Raw genomic sequence first — 23533 nt, forward strand, 5'->3', positions numbered from 1 at the left:
CAGGGGGGAAAGATAAAAAGAGAGAAGTATGAGTAAGTTACAGAAGTGGTCACATTTATGAACATCATGATGAGATGTGTTAGTGCTTCTGTTTTTGCAGAAGTAGCTGACACTCCTTTTCGTTGAACTCTGACTCTGAGAACACTTTTTACCTCAAATCTACACAAGAAAAACATAGATTGCATGTAGGTCCAGCCGCATACTGGAGATCTACAAGCTCAAAACACGTCACACACAACATTTTGTGAGCTTATAGATTGGCTATTTTCAAGTAGCCAACTAGCCAATGCCTCAAACCCAGTGCCATGCGGTCCAGGTTGTCCGAAGGGCCCGTGGCTGTCAGGGGCCCACCAGCCCAATGGCTAATTTGGCCGTGTGTGTGTGTGTGTGTGTGTGTGTGTGTGTGTGTGTGTGTGTGTGTGTGTGTGTGTGTGTGTGTGTGTGTGTGTGTGTGTGTGTGTTCAAATGGGCAGTTATCCATAGCATAGTGCCAAAAAAGTCACATTTTAGTCTGAGAGACAGAGGGAAAACTGTTTTGTTTTATACAGTAATAGAAGTCCTTTTGATGCCATAGACTAGAGCAGGGGTGCCCACACTTTTTGACTTGAGCGCTACTTTCAAAATGACCAGCTCGGCAAGATCTACCCACCAAATCAATTATTATACCATTGCTGAAAATAGTTTAAATATGTACCTGAGGGGGCTTCGGAATAGTAGAGTTTGTGTTACATTCTTTTTTTCTTTTTTTTTATCGTTTCTTTACTTCAATATATTTAAATTAAATACTCTTTAGGGGCATGTGATCTACCTGCACCAGCCTTTGTGGTCTACTGGTAGATCGCAATCTACCTTTTGGGCACCCCTGGACTAGAGGAATAAAATATTTATATACAAATGTCATTGTTTTTATTTGTATATGATCCAATGGAGAGTTGTACAAAGTTATCCTAACGGCGGGGCTAGTGGAGCCCCGGCGTAATGGGTCCACAGTAACGTATGGTATAATTAGTCCAATTTTTTAGACTTATTAGTTTTTTTTTGTTTTGTCCCTACAGTCCAATGTAGAACATTGGATTACAGAACAAAACATTTCTGATTAGTTCTTCTTTGTTTTATGTGTATAGTCCAACAATTAAAGTTCTATAGGTAACTTAAAAAAAAGAAAAAAAACTACAAATGATGTCTGCCATTTGTGACCTTTGTTGCCTTTTGTTGCCGTTCATATACACATATTTTTATACTGACTGATTCTCAGGTCTCAAAAACAGATAATTGAAATTACAATGTTCACTGTTTTAATAAACTGAATCAGAATACAACACAAAGAACACAACATACTTCATTTATCTGTAGGCCTATGTTATTACAATTTTTCATTCATGTTACTCACATTCTGTAAGCTGTCCTTTAACAAATGTAATGCTTTATCATGGTGTCGTCCACAGTAACAGTTTTTGTAGTTGTGCTTTCGTTTGAAATGTACCTATTCTGCATACTGTCAATCAATCAATCAATCAATCAATTACCAAAAATGAGTACATTGTAATGCAATGTCTACCGTGAATATTGGGTAGAATTACAAAGCAGACAAACCAAAGCAAACACATACACTACCACATGCAAATGTACCCGTACTAACACAGCAGCTAACTAAAACAACTTTTCACACATCCAGTAGTTCATGGCAGAACATGGTCTGTCGTTCCACCCTCTACGACTACACAAAGTCACAAACTCAACACAATCTTCTACTAGGTTGTTTTCTCCTAGGTTGTTAGGCTCACCACTGCGCCAGTACCTAGAGAAGTAGGAATATTTAATGTATTACAAAACCTTTACAAGGATTATTATTATTTATTTATTTTCATTCTAAATCTTTCATTTTTTGGCATGACAATGTTCAAAGATTTTCAAACTGTTGCAAAAACAACTGATCTAAAAGCTCACAACATGACACATTGTGACACATGGTGAGCATGTACATTGTTGGTGATTTCTGAAAGGTTCTGAATGGTGCGGGGCTTAGTGAAATAGATAACAGGTAGGCTATAATTGTCTTAGTAGCAGTGTAATAGATTTGTATTTTATAACAACATTAGTATTAATATAATTTAGAAACTAGATTAAATACTTGCTATGAAATATGAAGAAGAGAAGAATGGAGGTAAAGTCTTACATTGGTGTGGTCAGTGGTGTGCCATCTACCCAGGTCCAGACTCCTCTAGTCTGTACAGTATGTAGTCTATCTGGTAGTAGTTTTGTTTAATCATTACAGAATCTGCAACAAGGAGAATCAAGAAACTGATGATCAAACTTTAATGTGCAACTTTGTTCTGAGTACAAGATGCAAAAAACATCGTCTGCTGTCCTCCCAACTTCTCTTCCGAGTAGAGACATAATAACACACACCACCATCAAATGTAAATGCAAGTGGTTCTAACAACAACATAATAAAGTTAGTTAGACACTGGTCTAACCAGTATGTTATTAGTCAGTGGAGAAAAAGAATGTCACAAGCTTAAGAACAAAAATGGTAAACTTTATAAAATAAAGCCCAATTCATACAGTAAACAAATACTTGCCAAATAAACTACAGGGATCTGACTGCTTTTAAATACCACATGAATACCATAAGAAGTTTAGTGAGTAATGAGCCAAACCTATACAGTATGTGTACTAATGTATAGTTGATTAATCAGAAAGCCTTTTATAGGATAAACCTACCGGTATGTGGATATCATGCCTTCAATGACAGTGTGGTTTGAAATGAATGGATAAAAAAAAAGGCTAAAATATGTTTCATCTTGAGTTCAAGTACAAAAGTGAAACAGACAGCAAAACATCATATAATGCAAGCTTGTGTGATTTTGGAGAGGTGTGTCTAGGTGCGTCTCCACCAAGTAATGTGTAAAAAAAATAGCCAGATGAGTGAGCACTTTACTATACTAATAAATACTATTACCGTAGACCTGGTACAAAAGTCATTGACCCCAATATCGATCCCACACCGATGCATGCCGAGCCCCCAATACACCAAATACACGCAGGCAGGAAATATAGGCTACTTCACCTCCAGAAATGTATAATTTGCCCATCCGTTCCACACCTTACACCAATCCACATGGCTCAGAATAGAGCCCAAAGTATTTCCGTAGGTGATCAATACAATACTGTTTCTGACTGGTTATGAGATGTAAACATACTGTTTATAGAACAACACTCACTGTATATGACCAGGCCAATGATGACAGCGAATACGAGAAGACACAGTAGCCCCAGAGCTTTGTAGCGATTCTTCGGGGACTCACTAGGTTCTGGAAAAAAAAAAACGTTCTCAAAGTGGTTTATTTTCTCAGCATTACACAAAGCAGGCCATAATACAGTAATAATACATAAATGTAAATGTTCCATTAAAAACAGCCAATGAAGTAATAATAGTAATGATAATTACAGCACAAGCCACTTTGCAAACACCACTAACCCATACAAGAAACTATAGATTATGAGTGCACTACCATATTAAGTTAGCCTGAATATAAGGTCATTTTTGACACCAATTCAGAGTGCATGTCACCGTTTCTGATCATCTTAACACAGGCCGCTATTCCTTTACGGCATTGTAAAGGCATTGTAGCGTATACCCATTCCTCCAGACACCACTGCTCTTGCATAACATCCATAGATGTGTTCATTAAAGCAGCACTATGTAACTTTCTTTTAAATTAATAAAATATAGTTTTGTCCAATCTGTATGGTAGTAAAACAATAAAACGTATACAATTGGGGTGGTTGTATTTTGTCTCCATACTCTTGAGACATTTAGATCGTGTCAAAGTCATGTCTCACGGTCACCTAGACAGAGGATCTGACACAAATTTTTACCAACATTCAATTTATCCCCTGAGCAAGCAGGCAGGCTCTATTAGCTCAATGGTAAGAATGTCAGCACTCAGGAAACCAGGTAATCAAATCCATGCAGGGTAGAAGAGGAAAGTTACATAATGCTGCTTTAATCATTGTAGCATTATTATTATTATTATTATTATTACCTCCACGCTGTGCTGTGTTCCCATGGTGAGTAAACCTGAGATTTTCATATGTGTCGTTTGTGGGTCCTGGTATGGTGTACACGTCCTCAGACATCTTTCATCTTCAAACAAACACAACTGTGCACAACTTGGTGAACCACAGAAGTCACAAAATAGAGAACAAGACAAATACTTTCAGAGAATAGTGGAGTCATTTCCTGTCAACCTCTCGTTTGGTAGCTAAATGCTCTACTTTTGATGTTTTTGAGTGACGCTGCAGTATGATCAAGTAGGGCGTTACTTCAAGAAAATACACCAAAAGTTAAAAATTGAGATAAGAGGTTTCTGTTATCAGTTCTGCATGTCCTCAACAATGATCTTGGTGAATTCACAGGCTCACACATGCACATTGGAATTTAAATTCAATAATTGTATATCGGTAGTCACTAGGGTTGCCACCTTTGAACTCTTGAAATAAGGGACACTCTTTACGCCTGCCACGGCCTTGCGGCGCACCGGCATGCGTGTCCAGACATAACGCACTACTTTGCATCCATGCAACTGTCATAATTACTGTACAGTTTGCATTTGCATGAAAAACCATGTTATTGCGCAACATTTCACAGTGATGCAAATCACATGACATTTTAGGCCACACCCCATTCCACTGTGCGCGCACACACACACACACACACCGCAGCAGTATAGTATTGCACAGTACAGTATGGTATAGTATTGTACGGTATGATATGATATGATATAGTACTTTATTGTCAGTTCACACTGAAATTTGTCTTGCGACACAGCAGCCAAGTATGCAGAACACATATACGTACACACATTTGACATAACACAAAGAACAAGACAATTTACATACATAAAGACATGAAGACGAGAGCAATATCCACCGCTTAGATTATCCTGTGGCCACTACGACTCCTGATTAAGCCTCAAGGTCGACTGGTGGACAAAGGACCTCTTTAGTCTGACCTTTTTGTATGCTGGTACACCATATCTCCTTCCTGAAGGTAGCAACCTATATTCTCCATACAACACATGCTTAGTATTAGAGGTGATATTCCTTGCTAACCTTAGGATGCTGTTATCATACGTGGATGTATAAAGTTTCTGAAGTTGTTGTCCAACAATCTTTGAACAAATGTTCAGTTGTTGCAGCATTATATACCGTTCTGGTACAGTCCAGAACGGTATAGTATGGTACAGTACAGTACAGTCTGCTACAGTACAGCACATTATGATACAGTACCGAAAAGTATGGTACAGTACGGAAAAGTATGGTACAGTATTGCACAGTACAGTACCGTATGGTCCAATAGTGTGTTGCAGTACAGTACAGTACAGTTAGTCCCCACTCTTTCCCCCCCCTCTCCACAGTATATTTGCACATACGTGAAATTTGTCCTCTGCATATATACCGGTATAACTACTAGGAGCAGTGAGCTGTTCGGTACCACTACTTATTACACAGGATATCCAAGTATGATCCCTAACTGTGTAGGACTAGAAACTCTTAAGGGACAGGAAACCAGCAGACACTTGCTCACAGTTTTGCTGGTTTCCTGTCTGAATGTCAGTCAGCCCAAAACATTTTTTTGCATGCGGATATACACCACCACAGTGAGAAACATTTTAGATTTCTCTAGGACTATTAGAACAAATAGAAATATTTGTATTTATAAAACAGGTATAATATACTGTTATTAAACAACTTTAAGAAAAATAAGTTTGACACAACAAAAAAGATAGCATATAAGCATAGCAATTCAAAATACCCCAAAAGAGTCTTACATAATTTGTTGGTCTTTACTTTCAGGAAATGATTTGAGGTGACAGAGGCAGAAGACTCATCTGTGTGGGTATTACAATACATCAGAGTATAATGATGCATGCGTGCAAAATAGTAGATTTTGAACAGTAATATGTGTCAAATCAACAGGTGTTTGCTGCAAACATGTAAAGACTGCATTAAATGCACAGAAAGATTAAAAGAAAAAAAATCCAGAATCCTCGATACCAGTTTAAAAATCCAGAATCCTCGATACCAGTTTAACAGATACGAGCATACAACAAAAAACACTGAATGAATCAGTGTTGATGTTGAGAAGCAGTATTCTGCACCACATACAGTATGTGGAACAAACTCCCAGAAAACTCTGTTCTTTTAAATCAAAGCTAAAATCCTTTCTGTTTGCTGCTGCCTCATATACATATATATATATAATTTCTTCAGTAGGCCTACTGTAATTGTAATCTCTTATTTGTATGTTTTCTTTTTACGGTACCATAAGATAAATGAAATGCAAATGAGATAAAACATACTACTGTACAATAAAAGGATACTAGTGCAATCCTACCGAATCAGCAGCCTACTTTTACGCTGTAAGGGGGGGGGGGGGGGGGGGGGGGGGGGGGGGGAGAGACACATGCTCTGAACAGTGTACATTTCACAGAACAAGTGTACTTAAAAGCAGATCATGTATTTTGCAACACTGTTGTTGGATGTCAGTATGTCCAAGATATTTAATATTTCAATTCACCCACACAATATATTTCAAGCCCAGAGTGCTGTTATGCTACCTTCAGTCAAATGAAATCATGCCTATACGGATTTAATACTTTGCAATCCTTCAGTTCACATAAAAAAAACTGTATTGGCATGACAGTGACAAGGTTCAAAGACATATACATGAAACGGATCGACCACATCCTGTAGCTCCGTGATCAGTTATAGTTTCCACCACCTTGTCACTCACTAACTTACTTTTCAAAACACTTGGAAAGGAAATGGGGCTCATGCTACACTTTTACATTGATTTGTCCTCTGCTTTTACGCAACTCAACCTCATTTCAACAAGTCAGCTTAAGCGTGATGGTAAATGGAAAGCTGTTTGACCACGTTTGCACCACCACAGGCTCCCAGCAGGATGTGTGATTTTGCCTCCATTATAAGATGCATCAGTGTGAAAATAGGTACATACATACATACATACTGTAGGACCATTTTAACCACTCAAGCCATTAGATGATTATGAAATGATTTCGATATTGTATTGTTAAAAGGAGCTTTTGTTGCGGCAGAAGTTTGGGAGAAGACAAAACACTGCGACAAAAAAACTGCGACAGGACATTACAGTACAGTACAGTACAGTCTGCAACAGTACAGTACAATATGGAACAGTACAGTACAGTATGGAACAATACAGTACAGTATGGAACAATACAGTACTGTATGGAACAATACAGTACAGTACAGTATGGAACAATACAGTACAGTACGGTATAGTACAGTACAGTATGGTACAGAACACTAATTATCTAAATGTATCTCTGCAATTCCTAGACCCCAAAAACATAGGGTTAGACACAAAAAATACTTGTCTAGGGTGAATAATGAAGGAGTTAGGCTATTTTAATGATTCCGGACGCCATCTTGGACGCCACCTTGAAAATAACACCTTTTGCATGGTCAAACTTTGGTAAACTTTTAGTATGTTATTAAGGACACCTACTACTACAAAAAACAGTTGAGAAACCTTCTGTTGCAATTTTTTTAGGGTAAGGTGCCTTTTTTTCATAATGCACTCGTCTAATACCGAATCGATCTCAGGAGATGTTTGTCAAATGTCAAATGGATTTCGCCCTTACTGGATGTTTGGGTCATGAAGAACTGAAAATGAACTGAACATGAAGAACACGAAAAGATGAAATTACCTACCTAGGTTCCATCATGGAGTCAAATCTTTCCGGTGATAAAATGGCCACCAACGTAATCAAAAAAGTCAACCAAAGAACAAGATTCCTATACAGGATCTCCTCACTGGTCAACAAAAACACCTTGAAGACCCTAACAGGAGCCCTCGTACAAGGTTTCCTCGACTATGCATGCACCTCCTGGACGGTACCACAGCACCTCAAAGGCCCTTAAAACAAGGCTCCAGACTTCCCAAAACAAACTGGTCAGGCTACTACTTGGCCTCACTCCCCGAACCCACCTGGCTGGAATGGCTACAGGACTCTATACTAGGAGCCCGCGGACCCCCATTAGAAAATATATGCCAGCGACCCCCATAAGAGAGGATTCTTACGCAGTGATTCTCAACCCATTTAATTTCAAGTACCAGTTTGACATGCATTAGTCTACGGACCCCCATTTAATGGCATTTCTAATTCTGGGCCCCCAATTCATATTGTAAAATCAATGTTAATTTAACTCTGAGGGTCCATTTGGTTCCATTTGTACACTCTCAGAGTTACAGACCCATAAGGGTCCATTTGGTTCCAAACTATCATTTAGCTGGGGACCCCCTGGAACTCCCTCAAAGACCCCTGGGGGTCCCCAGAACCCACTTTGGGAACCACTGGTTTAGGCTACTTTAGGTACTGTGTGCCTCCTGCTAGAACAATTGTGCTGACTTTAATATTTCCTGTGTTTTGTTTTGTTCATTATTGATATTGTTTGTGAGTGTGGAAGGGAGGCAACTTTGGTGGCAGTGCAATGAGCAATGTTTTCCGCGGGTGGTGGTGAGGCTCGGCGTTCGGCGCGACATGAGGATAGCGGCCGAACGACGTGGAGGGTAAGTGTGTGACGTCACTGCCGTGTGAGTGTAGTGTGTTGCAGTGTGTCACAGTGACGTAGTAGCTGTTGACTTTTGGTCCCTTTTCCTGGGTTGGGTACAACTTCTCACTTGTATATAATATAATATAATATAATATAATATGATATAATATAATATAATATAATATAATATAATATAATATAATATAATATAATATAATATAATATAATATAATATAATATAATATAATATAATATAATATAATATATACATTTATATTAGCATTATAGTTGTAGGCTACAATACATTTGGTATGAAAGGTGGGGGAAACAAATTCTACTGTTTGGGAAAAGCAAGTTCAAAACAGCTACTGCACTCTATTGTTTTTATCCTGGGATCCAATGGTAAAATAAGAGATTTCTTAAGTTAGTGCATTTAGTTAGTGCATTTAATTTTTTGCTTTATTCACAGCTGCCTTGTAGGCATATTTAGTTATTTATTAGTTCACTACTGTGTTGTTATTTACAAATTAATTCAAGACGGCTGTATTGTAGGCATACAAAGAGTATTAGCCAATAAAAGCCATTTATTGGGTAGGGACTGGAATGGAAAGAGTGATGGAAGAGTTTGCGAGTCCCCTGCACTAGGAGACAAGTTGTTGGTGGTCAGCATGTATCTGGTCATGTTGGACTGGTGGGTAGGAGGCTAAGCGTATGACCCGGCAGTGTCTTCCAGGATGTTGGTGGCCAGCATGTCTCGGGTCATGTTGTTCTTCTCTTTGAGCTTGGCCTGCAGCAGTGTGTGTTCCACCACGCCCATGCGGATGTCCATCTGCACCACCTCCTGCTTCAGCTTGGTCACGTTCTGTCGGATCTTCACCACAGGAGCTGGAACACACAGGACAACGCCCATGGATAACTGCACTATACTGCCGTTGCTGTCGGGCAGAAACCTCTTATCTTCATATTTGAAATTTGTGTGTGTTTTCTCGTAAATGAACACCCTACTTGATCACATGACTACGGCGGCACACAAAGGCATCAAAAGAATCCAGATCCAACAGAGACGATATACAAGATAATACTATACTATTCTGTAGTATACAATAACTATCAATTATCTTTTTAGTGGTTATTCTATCGATTGATCGAATAATCAAGCAAGTTAAGCAAGTTATTATTTTTAAACAAAACCACGCAAATATCGACTAATGGAGCAGTCTGATTAACCACTTAAGCCCTGTTTTATACTTCATCGTACAAGAGTGTTGCACAACATAGTGAAGATAGCAGATCTACAAGTACCACATGCTTTTGAATATATTACTGCACCGTAGTTTGCTTGATTGTGGTCTAACAATTTAAGCTTCTTCAACTAAATAGAATTGTGCGTGCGTGCGTGTGTTGAATGAAAAACTAGTAGACTTACCTCCGTCAGACATGCTGCTGCCTTTCTCCTCCATGTCCTGTTTGACCTTGTCCAGCTCCTCGCTGATCTGAACACACACACACACACACACACACACACACACACACACACACACACACACACACACACACACACACACACACACACACACACACACACACACACACACACACACACACACACACACACACACACACACACACACACACACACACGTTAAGGGTCCATTTGGAACCCCTTCAAGGACCCTGAGGGTCCCTGCGAACCCCACTTTGAGAGACACTCCTAGACAGGTGGCATACCTGTTAACTTGTTCCAGTTCATTTTTCCATAGCTTTGTTTGCAAAAGTAGCGAAAATAGCCGATCTACAAGCTCACAAGTGTAACGATATAGTACCTGCATCGAAAGATCGATTTTAATTTCGAGAATCGAAGTATATCGAAATGAAAACAGCAACATTGATTATGTGTCGTATCGTATCGCAATGCAAATAATCGGTATCGAATCGTTTTGCTATGCAAATAATCGATTGTATCAATACTACATTTTGTATTTAGCAATTTTAAGAAAAAATAAAAAAAGGGGTTTAATTACTTAGTTTAAAATAATGTCAATGTATTTTAAATAGTTATCGATTTCAAATCATTGAATCATATCGTATCGTATCGCCATAATGAACCAATATAGTCCATGTATCGTATCGTCAACCATGTATCGTGATACGTATCGTATCGCTGTTAAAATGTATCGTTATACCCCTAGTTGTGAGCCTGTAGCTCACAAGCTCGTCAGCTTGTAGATCTGCTATTTTCACTGAATGTTCGACCCAGAATAGGGAAGCTGGGGTTAATGTGGTGAAGAATGTTGTGTAGTGTAACTGACCTCTGCTAGTACTCTGGTCCTCTCGGTCACTCCTCCACTGGCCTGTTGGTAGCGCTCTTTGGCCTGGAGGACAAATCATGCATTCATTAAACTTTTGAAGGTCTTTGTAGTAGTGTTTTTCTTTTCTACAATAATTGTATCATTCTAGGGGTGCCACAATTAATCAAACGGATCGCTTGACTCTATTGGATATAGATAAATAATCATGTAAGGGTGTAATAAAATGTGGTCTACTCTATATGATTGTAATCGTTGCTATAGAGTGTTTGTTCCGCGGCAGGGGTCTCCCCCATTTCTCCAGCTCTTTAGTAAACGGAAAATACATTTTCTGTTTCAGGTTACCACTTGTATCTACTCTGCAGAGAGAACGCATACAGGTCAGGATACATTGGAACTGGAACACTATAATATTGAAGCTGATGAATGTGACTGGATGAAACTGGATGAAAATGTGAAAACGTATTTTCTGTTTACTACAGAGTTGGAGAGACGGGTTGTAATAACCCCTGTTACTGAACAAACACTATGGCACTGATTACTATCAGAACAGCTTTCACTTTTATTTTAAAAAAGAAAGAAAAAAAGCATTTTTTTTTTAGCTAAAACAGTCGACTGACCAGCTCTCAATGCATCACATCATTAGAATGTTTTAGCGTTGAATAATACCATCTATTATTAGTGTAGGGCTTGATGTTACTAGGTCACATGGTGCAGCAGTGCTAAAGTTACAAGCCAAGACAAATACACGCTGGCCTCTACTCTATGGAATTCAAATGACTGTAGTGGTGTAGACTGAGAACTTGAATCCATGCATACCTCACTGAGCACTGCAGTATTGTACATAGATGGAGTAATTTACAATCTGTCCGATATTTCAAATTCCATCCTAATTGGCCAACATTGGCTTTCAAAATTTGCAGGAGTGGCACGTTTTGAACAAAAAGCCTCAAATGATGAACGCAGCGTGCAATTTACGTGAAATCTTTCACAGACTTTCCTACTAGGCTGAGGAATATATATCCCACCCTTTTCACATTGGCCTGTTATAGTGCCACCAACAGGTGGATTTTTTCAAAACACATTTTTGGAAGAAAATGCCTCAAATCATTCGCCATCCAAGGCTAGAAGAAATGCCACCCTTTTCACATTGGCTTATTATAGCGCCACCAGGAGGCCACAACCTGACCTGCCCTGGTGTGGACCTGTGCCCCGAGGGGCACTTTTTCTAGTTAACATTGTGGTCAACAAAAAAAAAACAAGCCTAAGCAACAAAAACATGTCATACCTCGCTGAGCTTGGCCTGAGCGTTTCGGTACTCCTGGATGAGATTCTCCAGCTGGTTGTTGATGTACTTCTCTCTGCTGCTCACCTTCTCCAACGTCTTAGCGATGTCATCCTGCAGCTTGTCCAGGTAGCCCTGCACGCACGCGGTCACACACACACGCACGCAGTCACACACACACGCACGCGGTCACACACACACGCACGCGGTCACACACACACACGCACGCGGACGCACGCGGTCACACACACACACACGCACGCGGTCACACACACACGCACGCGGTCACACACACACACGCACGCGGACGCACGCGGTCACACACACACGCACGCGGTCACACACACACACGCACGCGGTCACACACACACACGCACGCGGTCACACACACACACACACACACACACACACACACACACACACACACACACACACACACACACACACACACACACACACACACACACACACACACACACACACACACACACACACACACACACACACACACACCAACAGCTTGTTCACGTACCCTGAACATAATAGTCAAGAGTGGAGCCCTACTACTGTACGACGTGCACATACAGTACATGCGTTTGTGCCAAAAAAGTGCGGTTGGAAAATAATATGATCACCCATTACTTATTGTTCACCTGTCTCTGGACACATATGGCCCTATTTTCACCAGTGCCCCTTATCCCTCAACTTCTTTGCCTTTTTTTGTACTATTTTGAAAAAACATTTTTGAATAGTTCAAATAGCCGGACTACAAGCTCACAACATGTCAGATCGGCTAGTTTTTGTTTTTGTTTTTATGTTTTTTAAAACAGTAAAAAAAAGGAAATAAGTTTATGGATAAGGACTCAAGGAGGTAAGTCACTGACGAAAATAGGGCCCCTTATGTACATCAATACAGGTTGACAAACTAAAACTCCAGCTAAAGTGTAGGAAGTAAAGTGTTTGTTATGTATCCAGCACTCAGGCGCTTGGAGGAAAGGGAACAATGCATCCTGTATACATTGTGATTCCACGCTTTTTGCTCAAAGCTTTTAAGCATTGAAAGTTGCACTCAGTGCAATAGCGGATGGACTTCAGTTCCCAGAAGGACTGCATGGCAGGCAACCAAAGTAAATGGTCAGATCGATGACGGCTCCGCAGACAATAGATTTAATTTTCTTTATGACAGAGAGACTCGGTGAAGGAATGAGAGGGCAAACCTGTTCTTTTGAAATCCACTAGGTGGAGGTAGAGAGCTTGATGCCAAGCACTTCAAGAGCTATTCATTGTTGCCTGGTAAAAACCTTGTATCTCCAGATTTCAACATTTCGTTTTTTCGTAAATTAATGAATGTTGTCATACAAGAGTGTCACACACAACTAGTGAAAATAGCTGATCTATAAGCTCAAAACATGTCACATTTTATATTAAAAATAAATAACAAAAAGGGAACAGTTGGACATAAAAGATTTCCACCAGACTGACAATTTTCAGCAATGTGAACTAAGAAACCTTGTATGAATTTTTTATTTTACCACTTATACAGGTAATAAAGCCTAGCAACTTTGCCTTTTCTTTTTTTTTCTTTTATAGACACAAATGTTTTATGGTCGTGATTAACTGCCTGCTGCCATCTTGGATTCATCAGGTCTCATTCATAATTGTCCTGTATGGCAGTGGTTCTCAACCTTTTCAAGTCGTGACCCCCAAAACAATTTGGCCAATGTTTGAGAGTTTTTATAGTATAGTTTGTTGACTACTTTTGATGCTGTAATGGTCTTTTTTTCCTTCTCAGGTATTTAAAAAGGTATTAAAAATCCTAAAATTGTCACGTCACTGTCATCTGGGGACCCGCCCAAAATCATGTGGGGACCACCCTGGGGGTTCCGACCCACAGGTTGAGAACCACTGCTGTATGGTACTGGTTCTCAATGTGTAATACTAATAATAACCTACCTTAGTTTCCTTCAGTGATGATTTGATGCCGTCTCTGTGCTGGTGCATTTGGTCGACATGGACCCTCCAATCCTACACACACACACACACACACACACACACACACAACGTCAAGTTGTCAGTCATATATAGTTTTTAACCATAAAACAACTATTTCTCTTCACAATGTCCATTTCTCAAATACTATTACACTTGTGGGGACATTCGGCTCTCATACGCGTAGCAAAACCGTGCGCACACACACGCGCACGGACGCACACGCACACACACAAGCACACACGCACACACACACCACTTCCAACCAATTTCAACCTTCCTAACAGTGTGTTGTGTACCGTTCTGCACTCTGAGCACTCGCCTAAAACGCGAGAGAAAACATTACAAAACAACCTATAAGTGGACTTGAGTGGAAAGTATTTTCCAATTGCTGAATGTGGAGTGGAGCAGGTTTCTGCTCTCTCTAGAAGAGACTGGAGATAACTCCACTTTTATCCTACAGAAATAAAAAGAACTGTGCTTTTAAAGTTTGTGGCAGACCAATAGGATAGAAGAAAGATGTTTTTCTTTTAGATTGGCCTCCTACAGGGGTGGACGCTAATGGTGCCTGACTGCCCGTGGCAAGTAAATCAAACATTCGGGAAAGTAACGTTTTATTTCAGGTTGCCTGACGGGCAAGTGCGTTTTACTTTGAATGGGGAAGCAACCATATTCATTAAATGTTATTGGTTATTTGCTACCTTAAGTAGCAGTTGTGCTCATTCAGATTTTCAAAGTGACTGTCGCCACTAGACATTTATCCATTGGATTTAATAGCATATAGCAGTTGTGGTTCCACTAATCCAGAGCCCACTCATTTTTCCCATAGAGATTTCCAAAAAGTTCATGGGTTCAATCCCAGGCACCGCCAACTCAGCGTATGAGTAGCACGGCTTGGGTGCAGCAAGTCGTGTGGGTAATACTGGTAGCTGATGGTAGGTGGGGCGCTCCACCTCAGTGTGTGGGTAATACTGGGAGCTGATGGTAGGTGGGGCGCTCCACCTCAGTGTGTGGGTAATACTGGGAGCTGATGGTAGGCGGGGCGCTCCACCTCAGCATCCAGCTCCCAGGGGTCTAGCGCATTGTAACAGGGACAGACTCCCACGTGTTATCGGCTGATACCGACAATAAGCCACTCCCGATCTACTTATATATCACAGAATTAAATGTTTTATGGTCATGATTTACCAGCAGACTGGATGGCTTGATTCTAGGCTTAAAATAATTTATATAAATTATATAAATGTGAAAAAGAGATAAATTAACATGATATTGGTAGTATCAATGGTGTCAAATAGGGCTCCATCGCTTATGCATGCATATCAAAGTGGGAAACTGAAATTAAAAAAAGAGTAAAAGAATGCAAATCTGAGAGTGTACAAAAGCAAACGGAACAAAATGGGGTCCATTTGGTTCCATGTGTATTCTCCCCTCTCCGAGTTGCAGACCCTTAATGGTTCCATTTGGACCTCTAGTAACCTAGAGGTGACGTGTGCTACTGTACCTTCAGGTCTATCCTGAATGGTTCCATTTGGACCTCTAGTAACCTAGAGGTGACGTGTGCTACTGTACCTTCAGGTCTGTCCTGATGGTGACTTTGAGCTGAGGTAGGACTCTCTCCACCTCCAGGTTCCACTCTGCTGCGTCCACGGTCGACTCCAAGATCACTGCTGGTTTACCTGACTGATCTGGTTCCTTAGAGAGAGAGAGAGAGAGAGACAGACATTGGAAAGAGCAGAGCAACTAGGATGCTATTTAGCCCTAAACAGAGAACACACAGTGGCAGAATACCCAACCACTGTGACTGATCCAAAACAAAGAAAAGCCTTGAATATGTCCAGACTCACAGTCTTGCAATCGAGAAAGGCCGCCACAGGCAGGCCTGGCTAGCCTAAATAGTGTACATATATAGTACATGTATTTACTATAAATGTTTGTGTGTACACACACACACACACACACACACACACACACACACACACACACACACACACACACACACACACACACACACACACACACACACACACACACACACACACACACACACACACACACACACACACACACACACACACACACACACACACACACACACACACACCTTTGTGCAATGTAACAGCTGTTTAAACATGTCTTCATTCCCTCTATAGGCTATACTGTATATGGGCATAAAGACAGAGGGACACAGCCTGACTGGTACAATAGGTATTAATGAGGGGCGCTAGCCTCTCTTATGCACAGCTTTGTGTGTTTACCACGGAATGTAATGATTTGATTGGCCGATGTATGATGATTAGAACGCCCCTCACTTCACACAAGTGATAAGTATAATAACTGTGGGCATGCATGGGGCATGCATTTCCACTTGAATCATTCCCGTTTGATTAAATTGTTGATTATCAATTATGTTTTCATCAAATACATTTATTTTGTTTAACAGTTACACCCTAATATATAGATATATGAGTAGCAATAGAGGCGTAGGTGCAGCAATAGACTATGCACGGCGGGCCTATTGGACCCAATAACTCTCAGAGTTACAAACCAGTAAGGGGCCATTTGGTAACCCCTCAGGGAACCATGAGCGTACCCGGAACACACTTTGAGACCCACTGGGTTAGTGGCGTGTTTCCAGTGAGCCAACATGCACAATATCGACACCCTGACTGTTTGACCAGAATGGAAGGAACAGAGCCTTCATTAGTATCATTGGTAAGACCTGTGAAGGAAGTATGCCAATATGGCTGCTGTACATAGAGCCCATATGTACGTGGTGGTTCTATGTAGCAGCAGCAGGTGGCATAGCTCTGCTGCACAGTCTCCCCAGCAGACCTGCCATCTGCAGCAGTGAGCCGACACCTTCATACACCTTCATGTGGGTGTATCCAATCTCCTTGAGGAAGTCTAGCTTCAAGTTCTCAGGCATCTGGAGTCTCTTACACACCCTGAAGACGGTCCCTATGATGTCCTCCGGGGAGTAACCCTTGGCCCACAGCTGCTCCATGACCTTGTAGGCCTCGTCCACGTTGGCCTCCACGCAGTATCCCAGGATGCTTTTCACCAGGACGGGGTGCGGCTCGTCGCACACCCTGTAGACGCCCTCGCCGTCGACGTGACCGAAGGCGGCGTGCGTGGCCTGAAGGTTGTTGAGGGCCTGCCTCATATCGCCCTGTGCCGTGAAGACGACCGCGGCCAGGCCGTCGTCGGACGCACTCAGCCTCTCCAGTTCCGCCACGTGGCGCAGCCGGGCCAGGATCTGCTCGTCCCTCAGTGCCGAGTAGCGCAGCGCGACTGGACGGGCTCGATGATCCGGTCCGAGGCGTTGCACGCCAGGGCAAAACGCGTCGTCTCGGCGTACAGCTCCATGATTCGACGGAGAGCCTGCTGCGCTCCGTCCGTCATGCTGTCCGCCTCGTCGAGGATGATCATCTTGTGCCGCCCCGCGGGCAGCGTCACTTTCTTCCGGGCGAACGTCTTGATTCGATTCCGCACCACATCGATGCCTCTGTCGTTCGAGGCATTCAGTTCCAACACAGCGTCTCTTGCTGACGCTCCGAGCAGGGCCCTGGCCAAACACAGGATGCTGGTGATTTTGCCCGTGCCGGGAGGACCCGCTATGAGGATGTTGGGGACGTTCCCCCTGCAAGCCAACGCCTCCAGTCGGCCGACGCTCTCGTGGTTTCCGACCACCTCGTGCAGCGTCACGGGTCGGTACTTCTCCACCCATGGGAGCTGGTAGTTTTTCACCACCCTATCCTGCTCTTCAACCACATCCACCTCCATGTTCCTATTGTAATGTTTTACTGTGAATATGATGAGGGTCTTTAAAATGTGGCGTACGTCATATTGATCATATCGGTCATCTCCAAATATAGGCAAGTTTTCGGCCATGGTCGACCCAGCATTCCACATTCAGACTTGGATGGCTCATTGTCACCACGGTGACTGGAGTAAACTCAATCAGACAGTATAGCAACTGGTAAGCACAGCAGAATGCGAAAGAAAATAAAAGCCTGGGTACCGAGGCTAAAGTCCATAGAACAGCTCAGGGACCTAGAATGACAATAGCTGACTTGGAGCTATATATATCGTTGCTGTCGGGCAGAAACCAAAATATATACACCAAACAAAACAACTAAACTTGCTTCTTGATTATTTCAGATCAAGATGATTGGCTCTAAATGTCGGCATTGATATAATTTATTTCCGGTTAATTGGCCAGCCCTACATCCTTCTCCTTTGATCTCTTCTGCAGTATGTGATCCAGACCAGAGGTCTGGTTGCACCCAATTACTGTCACTGTACAGAGGTGACCTTTTGTCATCATGCTAATAGCCAACAGCTGACAGGAGCATCTGAAAGATCAATGATGCAACCGGTGCATTAATCACACTGGGCAGCTGCTGTCTGTCACACCCACATCATCAAAGCACTCGACACCAAATATTGTTAATTTAGGAAGATAGTCCATCCAGCGACATGGTACACGAATCCTACAAATGGTCTCCTAAGTGGGCGACAGCGTCAGGCGGCAAATCTCGTCCTATGGTTACAGGTGCTAGATCCCGCAAGTTCATTCATTCTCCTAAAAAGGCGTCCGCCCACTTCACGCATTGATTTATGGAAAACAAAATCAAAAACCTCAAAAATGTAATTAGGTGGTTTCCTCCCGACAGCAACGATACATAAAATACAAATACAATACTATAAAAATGCAATAAAACTTAGTATGAGGTGTGGGGGCGGGGGGCAGATGATTCTACTCATCAAGGTCCTCGCACAGGCTCACTCACTGATACTTATTTATTTACAAATCCATTCTTAGTTTGCTTCCCTCCTACACAAAACCAGTAACTACAGTCTACCAACTTGAACTTGTTAAACAAGCCTTTATGTGTGCTGCCCCTGCAGCTCGAAATCACTTGCAGACAGATCTGAAGGTTACGGCAAGGGTCTTCCCGGTCAACGAGGGCTTAGCTGAGAGAGCTGAAGTAGGGAACCTCACTATCTACTAAATAAAATAGTGTTGCAGATTAAACGTATTCGTAGATGATCAGTGTCGAGTCAATTCATGTTTTTCATTTGTTCGTTGGTTTACACATTATCCTTTTCTATTAATATGTTGGATTCATGTTAAGGTGTATTTTGCGTGTTTGTACAACACACACACAGATCCTCTTACAGGCAGCTAGCCTCCTGCAGAGCCAACAATGAGTGAACTCACGTTGTGACTGGTGCGTGACTTGAGCTTAATGAGTGAACTCACGTTGTGACTGGTGCGTGACTTGAGGACCTCCAGGTCAATGGCGGTCTCCTCCTGGTCCTCTGGCTCCTCCTGAGGTCATGATGGACACATTGACAACCCTGAGTTAACGCATTACGACCTGAGGCCCATTCCACAAATGCCTTCTAAAAATCAGTCAAATCACACTTTCAAGATTTAAAAGAAATGTTCAAAAATAGCAGATGTGCACGCTAATATTAACCTTTCTAAAATAAATAAAATATTTAAGGCGTTTTAAATCCCAATTACAGTTATAGAGGCAATTATAATGTGTTATGGCATATACGTCTTATTAGACAGGGATCCTTTTAAATAGCCACAAATAAGCAACATAAGGTTGCACCAAGGCTGATCCAATAAACAGTATTAAGAGCTTGTGACTAGATAATAACTACATTTGATCCACTGGAACACAGGTTATTTTTTGAGTGGTGCAAACCACTCCAACAACTGGCTTTGTTAGTACCCATGTGTGTGTGTTTGTGTACCTGTCCCTCAAAAGAATGAGCATGGTTACTATGGTCACTGACATTACGTCAGACCACAGCTGATCAGTTCACACGGGTGTGATTTTTTATTTATATATTCGTTTCAGCTTTGGACATACAACGTTTCAACATGACAGCAACGATAATAGTCATGACATGATATCTCTGTCGGGTGGAAACCTCATAGGTCCAAAACGGGATACTTTTCAGGATTAAAATTCAAAAATAGCAAAAGTAGCAGATCTACAAGTTCGAAACACACTTTGCACTTTGATGCTTTTCTGTAGTATGATCAAGTGGGCCGTTAATTATAACATAAACACAAAAAGTTAGAATATGGAGTTAAGAGGTTTCTGCCCGACAGCGACTACATGAAAGCTCAGAGACGATGCTGAGAGAGACAACCTACCGTCAACTCTTCTTCTACCTTACTGAGCGTGAGCTCTGCGTCGTCCTCCACCACAGACTCTTCTTCTGTGGTTTCTGTCGGGTAGGTGGGCCTGGGGGAAAGAACAGGAAGTGATGTCATCACCCTGCATCGGACCAGTTTATGGGTTTTATGGTTTTGGGCCTTCTAAATCAAAGTGAACACAGACGATTCTCTGAAATTACCAGACATTCTGATTTGGCCGTTTTTGAGCGGTGCCTCCGCTCCATTACGGAGCTATGTGTGTCCGTATGTCTGTCCCTGTGTCTGTATGTATGTCCAAGCACGGAAAGCTGCACCACCTAAAGTGGCCAGTAGAGTACAGCACAGAGTAAAGTGGCAGTACAGTAGAGAGCACAGTGCACTACAATACAGTATTGACCACAGTACAATACAGTAACTATAACAAATGTATAGTTGCACCGCTCACTGCACAGGTGTGATTTTTTATCACATTAAATAGCTTGTAAAATCGCTGTGCATATTTCTTGGGATACAGGGCCAGTGGGCACCGCTCTGTATTCCCTGATGATTCGGCCGAAACGTTGGATTCTGTCTTAACCTGCTGTCCTAATAAAGTATTGGCACTCTGGCTATTGGCGTGTGCGACCACTTTCTTGTTGTTTCAAGATTCCCTCTTCAAGTTCACTCCCGTGGGCCAGCACCGCTAAAAAGGACTTTGGTGTGCGTTTGCATCCTTGTGCCCAGTGGGCACCTTAACCTTGTGGCAGAACTCAACGTTAAATCTGCAATTATTTTCCCCATACAAAATGTAAAAAAAATCACACTTGTGTGAAGTGAGCGGCACTCTTGTCATCATACATCATCATACATCACATTCTGTGCTCAGCCAATCAGCCGAGCAAATTCCGTGCTCATACATACACACATACACACAAAGCTGTGCATGGGATCAATATCGTACCCTTCAATTTCTTATTTATCCCTGAAATGACTGGATATCACACGTATCGTAGCAATTTGTAGCATTTGTAGAAATAGCGGGCCTTAAATTAAACCATTAAATGTAATTGGCCCCAATTTACAAAAATAAATGTAAATATAACATCAAATATAAAATACAAAAATATAGCTGCAAGCAGCGATAAGGCGGGACCAAGAAAGAAGACAATACACAATAAGAACAATATGCACAAAGGTGCCGCGCTACGAGCTTGTAGATCTGCTATTTTTCAACAGCTAAAGTTTTAAATAATGGTTAAAGTGGTGAAAAGCTAAGGCAACACAGATGCGTTCCATAAAAAGTTACCTCTTAAAGGCAAAGTGCTTCGCCTTCAGAGCCTCCTCTGCCAGGCGGTCTAGTACGTAGCACACCTGCTCCCCTGAGCCTCCCTTCAGCTTGGAGGGAGGGAAGTCCACCTTTACGCCCTGATGATGACAACAATGTCTTCACTAGTTTGGTTTTGGACATTTTGCCTATGAAATGACATGCCCACAAATTACAATAGGGATAGATTATAGATTTGACTAAATAATTGGTTATTGCCCATAAGTGATTAGTTTGATTAACTGTTGTACCCCTACAATCATATATTATCAAAAAGTATGAAGAATACATTCCCTTGAACATGGGAGGGAAGTCCACCCTCACAAAACAACAACAAAACATTATCAATCAGAACTGTTATCAGATAGGTTGTAGGTTCGAAGCCTCCGGCATATTCGATGCATTGATGCGTGTTCAGGGGAGGAAAGCCGGGTGTGGGCGTGAGGAGTGTTGGGCGGGAGGAGTAGGACAGGCAGGCTCTACGTCCTCCCGGTGGGGGTTCCTCACTGGCAGGTGAGTCAGTAGGATAGGCGAACACACAAATATGTGTGGGGAGGAATTTAATTGGGGCCGTGGCTCAGCGGTCCAGGCACCTTGGCTGGTAATCCAGCCTGGCAGTGTGCCGCGGGTTCGACTCCCGATCCCGACGGCCTTTACTGCATGTCATCCCCCCATCTCTCTCCCCATTTCCTGTCAGCCTACTGTCTGTCCCTCCATAAAAAGTATAAAAATAAAGGTGAAAGCCACAAAAAAACTTGTGTGAAGTGAGGGGCGCTCTGATCATCGTACATCACCATGACGTAAAATAGACATTATGCCTATTTGCTCAGTCACTATGATGTAAAATTCTCTATTCATTGGGAATTTAATGTTTGTGTAGGACGGAAATCTTATAAAATGGGTGTTTGGATGGAGGCATGCAGTACTTACCAAGGCCCTGAGTTCGGACAGGATGTTGGACACGGTGGCGTTGGGGTCATCGTGCTCCTGCGGCTGCGTGAAGGGCCTCCCCGCCGTATTGATGAGCCACGCCGCCATGACGGTGAACATGAAGAACTGCTCGCCCGGGTTGGACGCCACGTACGGGTTGGACACAAAGTAGTGCCTGAGGGAGGGAGGGAGCCATTAGAACACTGACACAAAGTAGTGCCTGAGGCGCCTGATGGAAGGGAAAGGAACTGGTCGGAATAACGAGTTCCTTCTAAGCACTATGTCCATCCGGCTGGGGAAATTCCCCCCTTTCAGGTGAAAAGAAGCAGCTTGGACTCCACATGCATAGAAGGAAGCATGAGGTCAGTCCACTGTCCCCCCCCCCCCCCCCAGGTTGGCAGAGGAAGAGTAGCGCCCAGAATTAAATTAGATTATTGACACTGGGTGAAAAAAATAAGGTTGCAAAATTGTGGATTAAAAATTATAATGAAGTGTAGTGCCTGAAATGTAGTGCCTGAGGCCAGGGAGTGAGGGAACCAATAGAACACTGTGTGATTATTTCTTTGGGACCCCAATTTACACTGTACAATACTCGTGTTGCTTATTTGACTGGGAGGATTTGTTTCCATTTGTACACTCTGCTGTTTTTGAATCTCTGGAAGTTTTTGAATAGGGACCCTGGCACAAAATTGTCACAGTAAATAATGATTGGGTGAGATAAAGCAATGTTTATGGCTCTGTTACTGTTCTAAGGACTACATTCAAGTTTCAATGCTCAAAGGCCCTGCTTCCAAACTCCAACACTTCGCCTGCATGGAAGTTCTTCACAGAAAGTAGCTCATAACATGTCTACGGTCATATAAATTACCCATTGACCAGATCTGTAGAGACTAGAGCGCTCAATATATTATTTTATGCCCCAAACA

At 42.1% G+C, this 23533-nt stretch overlaps 1 protein-coding gene, 1 long non-coding RNA gene and 1 pseudogene across 3 annotated transcripts in view; all 3 read right to left on the reverse strand.

Annotated features, from left to right (window-relative positions):
- Positions 1–1237: 1237 nt before the first annotated feature.
- Positions 1238–4267, reverse strand: LOC306912474. Its single transcript, XR_013788386.1, has 4 exons — positions 4050–4267; positions 3225–3314; positions 2177–2278; positions 1238–1798 (listed from the first exon to the last, which is right to left on the reverse strand). It is a non-coding gene; the product is annotated as an uncharacterized lncRNA (long non-coding RNA).
- Positions 4268–9056: 4789 nt separating this feature from the next.
- ift57 (intraflagellar transport 57 homolog (Chlamydomonas)) overlaps positions 9057–23533 on the reverse strand; it is a 15473-nt gene continuing 996 nt past the window's right edge. The window contains exons 3-12 of the mRNA XM_079488719.1: positions 22608–22782; positions 21660–21778; positions 20372–20462; positions 19457–19525; positions 15760–15882; positions 14152–14223; positions 12202–12333; positions 10917–10979; positions 10034–10100; positions 9057–9492 (exon numbers count right to left, since the gene is read on the reverse strand). Coding sequence (XP_079344845.1) covers positions 9311–9492; positions 10034–10100; positions 10917–10979; positions 12202–12333; positions 14152–14223; positions 15760–15882; positions 19457–19525; positions 20372–20462; positions 21660–21778; positions 22608–22782 — 1093 coding nt within the window. The 3' untranslated portion in view covers positions 9057–9310. The remainder of the gene's footprint in view (positions 9493–10033; positions 10101–10916; positions 10980–12201; positions 12334–14151; positions 14224–15759; positions 15883–19456; positions 19526–20371; positions 20463–21659; positions 21779–22607; positions 22783–23533) is intronic.
- Positions 16970–17973, reverse strand: LOC306943737 (replication factor C subunit 2-like; annotated as a pseudogene). Its single transcript has one exon. The product of its transcript is annotated as a replication factor C subunit 2-like (transcript).

Source organism: Electrona antarctica (assembly GCF_951216825.1).
Source record: "Electrona antarctica genome assembly, chromosome: 19".
Classification (NCBI taxonomy): domain Eukaryota; kingdom Metazoa; phylum Chordata; class Actinopteri; order Myctophiformes; family Myctophidae; genus Electrona; species Electrona antarctica.